Source organism: Phalacrocorax aristotelis, chromosome Z (assembly GCF_949628215.1).
Source record: "Phalacrocorax aristotelis chromosome Z, bGulAri2.1, whole genome shotgun sequence".
NCBI classification, from domain to species: Eukaryota; Metazoa; Chordata; class Aves; order Suliformes; family Phalacrocoracidae; genus Phalacrocorax; species Phalacrocorax aristotelis.
In genome coordinates this window covers 72,789,082-72,803,351 of record NC_134311.1, presented here as the reverse complement: position 1 = coordinate 72,803,351, position 14,270 = coordinate 72,789,082, and the positions used below count along the sequence as shown (strand labels likewise).

Here is a 14,270-nt window from a genome sequence, read left to right as displayed (position 1 = left end):
CTCTGCAACAAACAAAGGCTCGGGGCTGCTGAGTGCTGGCACCAATGCTCATGTGTTGCCTTTTGCCACTTCCAACTGCTTCTGGACGCAGACATGCAAGCCAGGACTAACCTACCCCTGTGGGGCAGCACTGGGTTTCTATAAACAAGGAACTCGATGTGTGAAGAGGGCTGTGGGGGAAGTTTCTTTTTCAAAGAATAGCTCCTGTGAGGCAGCAGCTCTGACAGCGGGCAAACGAGGGTCCCTTGCTGTGGGCTCAGCTGACTGGTGCAGCCCCTTTACAGGCTGGCAGCAAGTCCCCCACCTGCAGAAACATTTTTGCCCTCCTTGACCTTCAGGCCCCAACGCCAGTGGCAGCAGGACAGCAGCTGCCGAGGGCTTGCAGCAGCAGCTGCTGAAGTCTGACCAGTATCAAAACTTGAGCTGGGGCAGAGGAGGGCCAGCACAGTTCATGTCATGCTACCCAGAGGCAGGGGAAGGGCTGGGTCACACACTGACTTCTTCCAAGCCACCTGGGTCCCAAAGGACCTGAGAGCTGGTAAAAGTGTGACTCTAAGAAAAGTGGTTCTCATGGTAGAAACAGGTATTTTTTTTCTTGTGGGTCTTGAAGCAGAATTGGGAAGTACAAAAAAGGCATTTTGTACTGCTGCATGGATGCAGATGGCTTCACTTTTACCCACCTCTTCTGCTGCTGAGGAGGATGAGGCTGGGACAGGAGCCAGTACTCAGGACTGACCTTCCTCCTGGTGGAGGCCATGGCCCTCATGGGAAAAGCAGGGCAAGGCAGTGCTGCAGCTGTGCTCCCTCCTTACCTCTGCCAGCTGCTCCGCAGGGACCCAGACCACAATGCCAGAGGAGACCAAAGGCAGATGTGATGCTTATGGCAGGAGGCAGGGTGCTGCCCTGGATCTCATCCCCACTGTACTGCTGTGCGCTCACCTTTGCCATGGTTCAGCTTCCCCAGCAGACCCATCTGCCGCTTTTACCCTCCCAGCTGAGCTTTTGTTGCAGGAGCAGGTGGAAAGGGACAGGCTGTAAAAGCAAAATTCTCCTGGAGCCTTTGAAAATGCAGACAAACAGCAGTGATATGCTCAGATCTTTATTAGGTGGGGGGAAGGGCTAGTAAGAAATTAAACTCCTAGAACATTCACTGCACTGGTGCAGGACAAGAAGGACCAGGAGTTGCCTTCAGGGTCTTTGTTTTAGAGTAAAGTTTAAATCCAGTAACTCTGGCTTTCCTGGGTAGGGTGGCTCAGGGCAAAAAGAGGTACAAGACACAGCTTATACTTTTATTTAAGAAACCGCTACATAGTTTTTGTCTCTAATGATGCAAAGGAGGTTCCAGGACACACTGAGCCATCTGAAGTCTCTCGCGAGAGAAACATACAAAGAAAAACCAAACAAACCCCCCCAACCAAAAAAGAAAACCCTGTCTTTTAAAATTTTTTTTATTATTATTCAAAAATTAAAAAACAAAAAGGTGAGGCTGCAGCTCAGGCCCACAGTGACCAAACTGTCCACGAGAGTTCATCTTCTACAGCAAGAGGGAGGGGGGAGACAAAAGAAAGGGGAAGGCCCACAAAACATTTTTTTTCCCCCTCTTTAAAGTAACAGCTATATTGGGGGATGGGGCAGAAATCAAACCAACAGAACACATCTTGATTCTTCTTTTTTTTTTTTTTTTTTGGGGGGGAGGCCTCCTTATTTGCCTGAATTTAGAACTGCATTAAATAAATGGGCTCCAGCTCCAAAAAAAAAAAATGGTGCAGTTTGTCTTTGACAGAGTTATAAAGCCCACAGAGCTTAAAAAACAAAAAGGAAGGATGCCCTGGTGCAAATGGGAAATGATTAATTAGTTTTCCTAAAAAGAAAATAAAACAGGCTGCAAGATGCAGAAAACCACATTTAGGCTCTATTACATTTACAAATACATACATAAATATATTACATACAACAGCAACTCAAAGAGGAAGCGGGCGAGTCACACAGAGGATGGCTGGCTGGCTGCAGTTCTCCCCGCACAGACATTTGGCTGAGCAGTTACTTCTCCTAATAATTCCAAGAATGGGCTTTGTCTTTTCTTCTTTTTCTCTTTTCTTTGTTTCTTTTGGGTTTTGTTTGGTTTTTTTTTTCCCCTCCTCCTCTCCTTTCATTTTCTCCCCCCTCCCCAGTTTCAGATTTAGTTTGTCCAGTATGGAGAAGTGCCATAGGCGGTTTTGGTAGCCTGAGACTTTTGCTGCATGGCGCTGGGTTGGTTGCGTTGGCCAGATCCACCCTAGAAATCAGAAAGGAAGGAGACATGGGCATCAGCAGTCCCAGCAAGATGAGCCCACCTGAACATCATCAGACCTGCTGCCCCCAGGGACAGCCCTGACACCCACCAACATAGCGATGCTCCCCCCTGAATGGATCTGTTTCTGCTCGGCAACGTTTCTGCATCTCACAACAAAGGATGAGCAGCCACTGAGACACCAAGCAGGGGCGTGGGGATGCACCATCCCACCGCCCCCCACCCAAGACAGGTTCACGCGCAAGGAGGGAGAGGCTCAGGATTGGGGACAGCAAAGGAGTTCCCTCAAGGTAAACAGAGGTGGTGCACCAGCCAAGGATGTCACACATTTGGAGAAAGAAGACATTTTCTATTTCTGGACTTTTAAGGCAGAACACTTTTTTTTTCAGGGAATGTTTATAGCGAGGAAGGAAATGCATCAGCTGGTGACACCAAATCAGAAATTGGAGCCAACAAGCAACGTGCAAGGGGATCCTTGATTCTTCCCCCAGAGCTACAGTACAAGTGCTTACACCCTGCTCTCCCACTGCAGCCAGGGGACAGCACCTCCTGCCTTGGCTTCACACATCACAGACAATCTCTCCACACCCCCATCAGGATGGCCTCTTCCCAGAATCACAGGCTGGCCGAGGCTGGCAGCGACCTCTCAAGGTATCTTGTCCAACCTCTCTGCTCAAGCAAGGTCACCTAGAGCCAGCTGCCTAGGACTGTGTCCAGACAGCTCCAAGGATGGACACTCCACAGCTTCCCTGGGCCACCCGTGCCAGTGCTTGGTCACCATCCCAGTAAAGTGTTTTCCTGATGTCTGGAGGGAACTTCTGTGTTTCAGTCTGTGCCAATTCCCTCTGATCCTGTCACTGGGCCTCACTGCAAGGAGCCTGGCTCCGTCCTCCTTGCATCCCCCCTTCAGGTATTTATATACATTAATGAGCTCCCCTCTCAGTCTTCTCTTCTCCAGGCTGAACTGTCCTAGCTTTCTCAGCCCTTCCACACAGGAGAGCTGCTCCAGTCCCTTCATCATCCTTGTGGCCCTCTGTTGGACCCTCCAGTACATTTATATCTCTCTTGTACTGGGGAGTCCAGAACTGGACACAGGACTTGAGCTGTCGCCTCACCAGTGCTGAGCAGACGGGAAGGCTCACCTCCCTTAACCTGCTGGCAGTACTTTGCTTAATGCGGACATGGGTAACACTGGCCGCCTTTGCAGCAAGGCATTGTTGCAGCCTTGTTGGCTCATGGTCAGCTTGGTACCCACCAGGACCCCCAGGGCCTTTTCATCCAAGCTGCTTTGGACCCCAGCATATATTGGTGCATGGGGTTGTTCCTCCCCAGGGGCAGGACTTTGCACGTTCCCTTCCTGAACTCCATATGGTTCCCTCCCCAAGCTGGTCAATGACATCAAGTCTGTCAGTCTGCAATCCTGGTCAAGACCCTTTCCCAGTGAGCAAAGCAAAAACCAGAAGGAAGCAAAAGCCTTCAAGACCCCCCAAGTGTGAGAGTGAGCAATCTGCCCTCAGGCACACTGCAGAGGCAGAAGGGCCCAGCTCACCTGCCCATCCTGCTGGAGATGGTGATGCAGCATCTGGGAATGAGGCTGCTGATGCGCAGGCAGGATATGGAGAAACGGGGCTGGAGCATAACCTGGGGCAGCACCAGGGTTCAGGGGCCCAGTCGATCCAAGAGCAGAGGGCAGGCTGAAAGGAGGTGGTGTGCCAGCGTGGAATCCCTGCTTGTCAAATGTCTGCATGAAAGGTGAGGGGGACAGGATCAGGGACTGGTGTGAGCAGCCCCACGGTGACCAGACAAGAACAAGAGCAGCCCAAACACACATCACCAGAACATTTCACCAACCCCATGAGCAAACCAAGTCACATCTGCAAGCACTTCAGCAGATGAATTTCAGCTCCTGTTTTCACCCATATTTCTGCACTAATGCTTTGATGTTTTATTTCCACAGCTACTGTGTTCCTTTCTTCTCTGACCTGTTTTTATTCAGTGGGACATGGGATGGCAGCAGCTGCCTGAAGACAGTCCATCACACATTGCAGGGCTCAGCCTGGAATTACTCAGCCTACCCAGAGCGGCCCAACCATAATGCAAGAAGAACTTGCAATAAGATTTTCCTGCCCGTGGCCAAAGCTTGATCCCTAATGTTAAGCATGTGGCCGATAACCAGCTTCCTACCTGTAAGCATGGATCACAGCCAGACACTAACTGCCCCAGCTCAGGGTGCAAAGAGGAGAAAACAGGAGCTGGACATCAGCCCAGTGCACACCACAGCTTGTCAAAGCACCTTCTGCTTCCCTGGAGGCTGTATGCTGAGCAACAGCTACAGGAGAGCATGGGATAGGGACCCTCAGGTGACTGGTCTCTCTGGTGAAGAGCAGCCAGCCTCTCAACTTACCTGCTTTGGGAGCTGTTTTGACTAAAATCATCAGCTTGTGTGGAGCAGTGCAGGCAGCCCCAGCAGAGTAGGGTGCTGCACCTACGCCAGCAGCAGCCATCGGGAGCTGACATGGCAGAAATGGTGGGACAGAGGTCAAGACTCCACTCCAACAGCAAACAGAGCCAGTGTGAGAAATGCCACAGCCTCCTGACCCAAGACTGACTGGCCATTGGCCTGATCTCAGGCCATGAAAGAGGAAGGTCCAGTGTTGCTCACCTGAGTCTTGTTATAGACTGAGCCACTGATATCAGGCACACCTGTGTTACTTGAGGTCACAGAAACACCTGGAAAACAAAAAAGCCACTGACAATGAGAAAGTCAACCACCACCCAGCATGAGCCCCATGCTTTGCCCCTGGCACCTCCAATGGCCTCAGTGGATGCACCTTTGTCTGCCGCTGCTGCACACACCACACACCCTGCTGCTGCTGCCTGCCAGCCCAGTGGGGTTCTCTGCGCTGTCAGACCCACAACACTGCCAGAAAAGACTCAATTCCCCAATCCTGCTGCAAAGCAGGAAACAAGCCTACTGGGATAAATCACGCACATCCACGACCCAGTGGTTACTACTTGGATTCAAATGCACTTGACCAGGCAACAGCTGGCTGCACTGAATACTCATTTAAGCTCATGAAAAGCCAGCTTTCCCCTAGGATTAGGGATGCATTTGGCTCCATTGCAGCATTCAAGGGCTTTCCAGCAGTGTACTGAGCAATGAGACTCAGCATCTGCTATACATTTAAGCCCTTGTCCTTTCACATCCTGCAGAAGGGTGAGCTCTGCAGTGCTCCTCTGCCCTGAGAGAATTAATACCATTGATTCAGGCTGGCTTCCATCTGGACCAGCTGGTGCCTCAACAGGCTCAGAAACACTCATTTACCAGTGAGGTGGCTCTCAAACCAGCCACTTATTCACCATCTTATAAAGACTGGCTCTAATAATTTCCCTTGGATGACAGTAAAACCTTTGACCAGTGAATCAGAGGGCTGGACTCAGAGGGTTTGCACTGCTCTAAGGTTGTACCTTTCCTAGGACATTGTTCCTTTTTGGATTGCTCCCCTGGAGAGGAGAGCGTGATCAGTTCTTGGCTGAAGCCAGTCCAGTTGGTGTTTCAAATGCACAGCAAATGCTTGGTATTTGCTTAAGCCCAAGGATGAACTAGTTAGTGCTAAGCAGTTCAGTATATATTTCTCAGGTCTAACCAGCACGTACAGAATAAAGCTTTCATTATAAGCTGTATAAATTCTTCAGCCTTTACAGTCACAAAGGAAACATTTCCAGGCATGAAACAACGCAATGAGTTACAGGGTGTACAAAAGCAGCTGAAACAACAACCCAGAGATATGTGAACTGCCCTGCTTGCCCCTAGCACATGGCTATCTCACGTGCCTACCAAGAAAATCAATATCTTGCCATCTTTTGGCAGAGGACCATTTCACCAGCAGTATGCAACTACTTAGGTTTCAAAAACATGGCATTGCTGCAGGACCACTGTTCTTCAGCAAAGAAAACTTAGGCAGAGGAAACAGCTCACCATTTCTTCCATGTATAATTGTGGACGAAACTGCGCATCAGCCACACAAATCCTTATGCAAAGTTCACCCATGAAGTTTAGAAGGAACACTTGGGCCATTAAAAAAGCATTTTGTATACGGGAGATGGAGAAACAGCTTGGATTGTGACCCTCTTTAGAGCTGGCTGCTGAGTTGACTGCACAGCAGTTTGCCCTACAAAATCGCACTCAAGAGCAACCTCAAGTCTCATGTGTTACCTTTCCCAGGTCCAGTGCCAGCAGATTTGTTTTGTGCTTGAGATGACCCACTGTAGCCTCCTTTGCTGTAATCTCCACCTGCCGTTCCCTGCGTTAAGTCATCATAGCCTGCCGGTGTGTACAAGACAAGGTGTTACAGTGTGCAAGCAGCTCTGCAGACGCTCACATGAAAAGCGCAGTGGCAAGCCTACCTCCTCCATAGCCGTGCTGCCCATAACCACTCGCTTGCTGGAAAGGAGTCGACGCGGTGTTCAGGTTGACTCCATGCTGTTTAGCAGATGCTGGAGGTACCTGGACAAAGGAAGGGAATGGAAGGCCTATTAACTAGGGAAGGACATAAAAAATCCAAGCTCCCTCTGCCATCTAGTGGGGAAGGCACCTTCACCTCACATGAGAAATTTAATCTGGAGTGGGGAGCACTGGGATGGCATAGGAAGTGACACTCACACTTACAGCAGTAACTTGCTGTAGTGGATTTGTGTAAGCCCCAGGTTTTCTGCTAGAGCCACCCCTCTGAATGCAGTACAACCCTCTGTCAGACCAGCCTGTGTATTTCTTTCACACAGTGAATGTAAACTGCAAGTTCTTACCTACAAACCCAAGAAGGAGCAACCACAGTGCTCTCCCTCCAGAATAAAATAAAACATCAATTCCTGCCTGAGGCTGTTTCATAAAACACTGTCCTACAGGGCCCTAAAACAGACTCATCTACCCTTCTGCCTGGAGTATCACCTCTTCCCAAATAACTTTTTTCCTCCTGAGACTACCAGCACTGCTCTCTACCTTAATGGGGTCTGCTCCATCCTCAGAAGGATTTTCTAGGCACTCTCAGCTCACTGACCCAGCTTTGGGTCTCTCCTTGATTCTCCACCCACTGGTAAGGGCTTTCAGGAACACTGATTCCATGAGCTGCAGCTGCCTGCTATTTACAGTAACCTCGGCAAGAGTCCATGAGTTCTGGCCTTTTAAATTCCCTGTTTTCTTGGGAACGAAACTGCAGCTATTTTCTCATGCTTGCACATTGTTGGAGATCCCTTGCAGACTGGGGATGACTCTACTCTTCTCATGCGACCTGACCTGAGCCCAGCTCTGGAGTCCCCAGTATAAGAAACACATGGACCTGTTAGAGCAGGTCCAGATGAGGGCCATAAAAATGATCTGAGGGCTGGAGGACCTCTCCTATGAAGCTGAGAGAGTTGGGGTTTTTCAGCCTAGAGAACAGAAGGTTGCAGGGAGACCTTACTGCTGCCTTTCAATACTTAAAAAGGGGCTTATAAGAAAGATGCAGAAAATCTTTTTACCAGGCCCTGTAGTGACAGGATAAAGGGCAATGGTTTTAAACTGAAAGAGGGTAGGTTTAGATTGGACATAAGGAAGAAATTTTTTATAACGAGGGTAGTGGAACACTGGAACAGGTTGCACAGAGTAGTTGTGAGCGCCCCACTACTGGAAGTGTTCAAGGTCAGGTGGGACAGGGCTTTGAGCACCCTGATCTAGTGAAGGCGTCCCTGCCCATAACAGATGGGTTGGACTAGATGATCTTTGAAGGTCCCTTCCAACCCAAACCATTCTATGACTCCCAGATGTAGAAACTTTGGGCTGAAGAGAGCAAAACCAGAGAGGCATGAAGGGAGGGTTACAGTTCAGGCTGTCACACTTACAAACATGGTTGGCCCATACTGGAATGCACTGGGTACGCCAGGCACACCAGCATAGTAAGGTAACCCAGTGTAGCTGTACCCTGGGGGCAGGGTCGGGTTGAGGAAGGGCTGCTGAGTTGTATGGTGAGTCTGTGTCTGGTTCTGCTGTGGCTGGGCAAGCGTGGTAGCAGGAGCAGGGGAGGCAGAATCCCCACGGCCAAATTTTGTTACATCACCTGCGGAAGAAAGAACTGATCAGAAAAAGCTATCAGAGCTACCCCAAAAGCGGAGGACTCAAAGGATTCAAATCCTCTGAATACAAGTAAACAACTACAGAAGAGAGCACACCCTACACTTGAAAGCCTGCAGTTGTTCATGGGAAGTGCTCTGCTGTTCTCTCTCTTCCTTGATGGCCACAGGGACATTACCTGATCATGGCACAGAACTCCATGCCTTGGCTAATCCATTGATAAAATGGATACCAGTACTTACCTATCTCACACAGTCTGAGGAGACTCATTACTATCAATCATTGCAATAAAATGTGCTAAAAGCAGAATTATGGTAAATAGCCAAAGAGCAAATGGTTGTTGGGTTAAAGTGTGACTCCCCTGGAGGTTAAACTGATTAGCTAAGCTTCATGGGCTGAAAGCAAGTTAGGTTTTACAGGCAGTGATAGGTATATTTTTGTCAATGTCTGTTTATAATCAAGCATGACTAGTTAGATGTCCGGTTCCTCACACCACCAAAGTTCTGGAGACAGTAGCTGAAGGCCAGGAAAGCAAGGCTTGCATCGTGGGCCACCTTATTGAAGAAGTAGGAAGGGAAATTTGGTTATTAAACCAAAAGCAGCCTCCCAGGAGAAGTGATTATGAAGCAGAAAACTCCTGAACACTTGCATTTTCTGGCAACCTACAGAGCATCATATTCACGTGTGTTTTAGGGAGGTGACATACATCAATCACATCTATCTCATTCCCAAGCAGTATTCCTTTTTGTTGGTTACCAATGACAACACTTAATATCATCATTATAGGAATTACAACACCTATGGCTACAGTTTTAAGCTGTAATCTGATGGCAGTGGGTGAAAAACACTGGCTGAAAATCCTGGATGGCATTCATGTCATCTTTGCACAATGACAATGGCAGAGCAAGAGTAGGAATGAGGAAGGGCTTCTTAAACCACACGCTTTGGGAATAAAGACCATTAGATTTGGAAAGGGTGAGGGAGAGCTTGCCAGATGCAGCTCCTGCTGGGAACACACATGTGCAAAAATAGCAGTAACAAAGTATGGGAAGCTGCTGAGAGGGGTCTATTCTGGCACTTACCATCCTTGTCTTTAAATAGCACTCACCTGAGTACGGGTTGTTAGCAAGGCTCCCATCTCTGCCTGTCAAGGTTGCAGGAGCAGGGAATGTAATTCCATAGTAATCCTTGGAAAGAGACAACATTATTAATAGTTGAAACCATAACAGAGCTGGACAGCTCTTATGAATCTTGTATTATACGCATAAGAAAATTTAAAAAGAAGGAACTAAAGGAAGTTTGGGTTGGAACTGACGTTATAGCTTATAGCAGAGCTGAAGATTTACCTCGATCCTCAACTTCAGAATAAACCTACTTTATAGACATCTTTAATGCTATATACAACTACTTAATCCCTTAGTGGTAGGCTAAAGGCAACCACTAAATACCTTCCCTTCCCAGCCCTCAGCTCTGAGCTGTCATCTTCCAGTGAGACTGTACCTGGAAGATTAATAGACCATGAGGGGCCGAAGACCTGGGGTCAGGCCAGGACTGTAATCACAATGTGAATGTAGTCTAAAGGTTTTAACCCTTGTACCATGGCTTGTTTTATAAAAGTGGAAACGTCAGCTAAGAAAACAGCACAAACATTTTAAAAAAACCATGGAGACAAAGAGTTACTTTTGGATGACTGGAAAATGTATTTAAACTATGTTACAGGAGAGCTCAGATCAGTAGTCTCTAAAGTGGGGTGTGCAAGACAATCCATTGGGGTGCATGAAGAAAGTGGTTTTGGTACCATTAATAAATAAAATACACAAAAAAAAGTTTTTGTTTAACCTTTCTCCCAATCTTTTCCAATTTTTATTTTTGTAAATGTTTTATAACATACCTGTTACAACTACAGTAGTATATGTATATAAAATATATTGGAGGTGAGTCCTCACAAAGTTTTTACTGGCGGGGTGTGTGATCAAAAAGGGTGGACACCACTGCCATAGATAATTTTCTAGGTCCTCTAGAGGAAGGTAAGACAGTCCTCACCCTGGAAAGCTTGCACTCTGAGACAACAGGACGTGCCAGCAAAACCAAAGCAGCATTTTGTGTTCAGTTTGGGAGACAAAGAGAAAAGTTTGACCTTCCCTATCTGGGTGAACCCCACATGTGGGGCTGGTACTCTGCTGTGCTGGTTTTGGCTGAGAAGGGGTTAATTCTCCTCACTGTGGGGGTCGGCTACCTTTCCAGCTTCCCGCGCTCTGCCATGTGCCGGGGGGGCTGGGAGGGGCGGGGCCATGGTGGGGGCGGCTGACCCCGACTGGCCAATGGCAGGTTCATTCCGTACCATGTGACACCGTGACCAGTATATTGAGGGGGGGGGCAGTGGCAGCGCGGGGGCGGCGCGGCGTCGGGTCGGCGGGCGGCGAGCAGCTGCGGCGCGGCGGTGCGGTTCATTTCGGCGGTTCATTCCCCCTCTCCCCTCCCTTCCCCCCTCCCCCGGGGCTTTGCACCTCTCGTTGTTCTCCTTTACATTGCATTTCTGTTGTTGTTTCTTTTAATTTTAAATATTAAACTGTTCTTATCCCAACCCACGAGCGTTACCCTTCTGATTCTTTCCCCCATCTACCGGTGGGGGAGTGAGCGAGTGGCTGTGTGGGGCTGAGCTGCCGGCTAAACCACGACATCTGCTAAGCATTTTTCCTCCTAATTCTCATGGTTTACTCCTCACCACTTCCAGTCCGTGAAGAATTAATGCTTTAACCACTAACATATCCATTTCCACACACTCTCCAACAGTGGAAAAACATCATCCATACCCCTCTCTGCAAATTCCCCAGCATTTCAGATGCTTTCTCAGAGTTGATGGGACCTTCCCCCTTGCTGCATTTCTGCGCGTCACCCTGCTGTTTCCTATACCCAGTCCTCCATCACTGAACATGAAATCATTCAGCAAAGATTGAGTATTACAGGTCCTTTCTGTAACTTGAAACAGTGCCATATTTCATCACCCTTTCCATCCCAGGTAATTCCACCTCATCAACTCAGGCATGAATCACTTAACAAAACACAACTGCATTCACATTAGAAGTTTTAGCAGGTTACTCAAAAGCAGTTCTCCTCTCTCCTTCTGAGGAAAATGCCACAAAAATCAGATTTGGAGAAGAGATCTGAACAGGATTCAGTGGATATGAACTGGAACTGACACACTTGCATTTTCCCCTAGACAAACTGAACAAAATAAAACTGAATTCGCAGGAGAACAGCAGCTGAGGATTGCAATTATTCCCACTGTCCCTCGGGAGGGGGAAAACCACATCAACACTGCATATCCCTATGCCATACACCTGTGCATACACACATTCAAAACAAAAACTCAAATACTTTTGTTCTTCAAACAACATGGATATTTCCTGACCTACAGAAGGCATGCAAGAGAAGGTGCTTAAAGTCAAAACTGAAATATCAGGAACAGACTCAAAAAGTGACACAGAATATGACTGAAAAATGGTAAGTGATCTGACATAATAGATTTCAGCTACACCAAGCAGCTTGCTAGGCACCACGCACACCAGCTTAGGCATCTGTAAGATCTCTGCTACACAGGCAGCTTGCAACAGACTATAGAAAAGACAGCATATCCCGATGTAATACACACACCAAAAAAAACCCACAGTGAGAATTTACAGCATCAATATGCACATTAATTCACCGAGTTAAACTAAAAAAGAACCCCCTCCCAAACCTCAGGAGAAAGCCCTATTCTCGCTGTCTCAGCAGCCACCGCTGCTTCTCGCTACTGGAAGCTTCCCAGGAAGCACTGATGTCTTGCACTTGGTACTCTGCCCACTTTCACTTTCTAGATGTAAGCAGACCAGCATGTCAAAGAAATATTCCAACCCACTCCTGCCTCCCAAATACCCAATGTTGCCTAATTTCTACAACAAATTCAAAACACAACAAGAAAACCAAAATCTAAAAATGACAATCATTACATGAAGAGTTGATGAAAAATCCTTCATAACATCGATGCATTTATTTCTAAATATGAACACACCAAGGACAAATAACTCGGGAGGTGGGGGGAATGACAGATGACCCCAAAAATATTCTGCAAGATATTTGCAGAGGGATGAAAAACTTGCACAAAACTTGGAGATGTCACAAAGAGAAAAAAAACCCAAACAACACACCACTAACTGACAAACTAAAAATATTTGTCAATAAGAAATAAAGGAAAACATACATTAACTCATATACAAATAATATCAGAGCATGAAATAAGAAAAATAGATATTGGTAGGCAGAGAAACTTGAAAATAAAAACCAAGAAAGAAAACCCCAAAATGGACAAAATTAAAACTCTGAAATGCAACCCCAGCACAGCTGCCCAGAAACCTCTACCGCCACACTTTCACATCCCCCACTGGACCCTAACAGCACAGGAGCCGGGCTGCCCCTGACAGCAGCCCTGGGAAAGAACCAGCTCCGGTACCCTAGAGCAGGGCTATCTCCCGCTCACACTTAGACAAGCACAACAAAAGCCCTCAGGAGAAAGTAAACGAAAAGCAAAACTGAAAATGGAAATAGGGAAATTCTGTCTAGATGATGATGATGAAAGGAAAGCTGCAGCACCACATAAAGCCCGCCGCCCGGCAGCACCCCAAGCACAGCGCCCACCCGCACCACCACCAAGCCTGAGCGGGCTCCTGCCCAGCACCACCCACGCACCACCCGCAGCCCCGCCATGGCCGCGCCCGCAACCCCACAGCCCCGCCTGCGCCACGGTGCCGCCGTGCTCCTGATCCTCCGCACGGCTCTCGCCACCGCCCTCGCCTGCCACCACCTCCGTCCCCGCGACGCCACCTTCCCCTGGGACAGCACCCACCTCCTCCAGGCCATGGCTCCCAGCCCCACACCGCCCTGCCACCACCTGCACGACCCCTTCCCCTTCCCCGACACCCTCCTCCACACCAACCACCCACAGCAAGCCGCCGCCGCCGCCCACCGCCTCCTCCAGCGCCTCTTCGACACCCTCAGCAGCCCGACCATCCCCCAACACTGGGACGCCCAGGCACGCCACCGCCTCCTCAACAGCCTCCAGCATTACAAACATGACTTGGAGCAATGCCTGACAGCCAGCAGCAAGCTCTTCCAAGGCCAAGGGCTCCGCAAGCTGCTGCTCAATGTCAACAAATACTTTGGGCGCATCCAGGACTTCCTCCGCACCCACAACCACAGCCCCTGCGCCTGGGACCACGTCCGCCTCGAAGCTCGCCTCTGTTTCCAACGTGTGGACATACTCATACGGCAAATGAAGAGCCGAGCCGCTCCTGCCCTCCACCAAAGCCACCCGCACCAAATGCCCATCCTGGGCCAGCGCCGGAAGCTGCTGATGCAGTGGAGGCAGCAGCAGCCGGGGGTGGGATTGCTCAGTGCTGCTCACACCTCTGCCCGTCAGGAGCCTGGGCTGATGGGGAAACGGGCATGACTGCAGCAAGGCTGGGGCCGGGCTGTGGCAGAACCTGCACACCCGCACCGTGGCCACCGCCTCATTGAGAAGGAAGGAGGAGGAATTTGCTTGCACGCTCGCAGACAGCTGTGAGGTGATGGGGAGAGGGCTGGTATTTATTACTCACAGCATTGTGTAGCCCATCAAGACCACAACCTCATCTGATGGAGGGGAAGGTCCCCATGGACACTGCAGGACTGTCACACCAACAACTATTTATCACAGAACTCTATTTATTTATTTATTTATACAGCTAGTTGTTTCTATATTTCTATATTTATTTATTTACTTGTTGGAAATAAAGACTTTTTGCAAAAAAAAAAAACAACCCAATAAGAAGAATAAAAGAAAAGAGGTCGTCATCATGC

The 14,270-nt window shown here is 48.7% G+C and overlaps 2 protein-coding genes across 10 annotated transcripts in view; one reads left to right on the top strand and one right to left on the bottom strand.

The window, feature by feature from the left end:
* Positions 1–1,275: 1,275 nt before the first annotated feature.
* UBAP2 (ubiquitin associated protein 2) overlaps positions 1,276–14,270 on the bottom strand; it is a 167,602-nt gene continuing 154,607 nt past the window's right edge. For all 9 annotated transcript variants that reach the window (XM_075079579.1, XM_075079586.1, XM_075079581.1 and 6 more), the window contains 7 exons: positions 9,505–9,583; positions 8,168–8,382; positions 6,698–6,797; positions 6,507–6,614; positions 4,953–5,020; positions 3,840–4,031; positions 1,276–2,275 (listed from right to left, as the gene is read on the bottom strand). In XM_075079579.1, the coding sequence (XP_074935680.1) occupies positions 2,180–2,275; positions 3,840–4,031; positions 4,953–5,020; positions 6,507–6,614; positions 6,698–6,797; positions 8,168–8,382; positions 9,505–9,583 (858 nt within the window). In that variant the 3' untranslated portion in view covers positions 1,276–2,179. The remainder of the gene's footprint in view (positions 2,276–3,839; positions 4,032–4,952; positions 5,021–6,506; positions 6,615–6,697; positions 6,798–8,167; positions 8,383–9,504; positions 9,584–14,270) is intronic.
* Positions 13,138–13,881, top strand: LOC142050476 (interferon-like). Its single transcript, XM_075079139.1, has one exon. It carries the CDS (start codon positions 13,138–13,140, stop codon positions 13,879–13,881), a length of 744 nt encoding a protein of 247 aa, XP_074935240.1.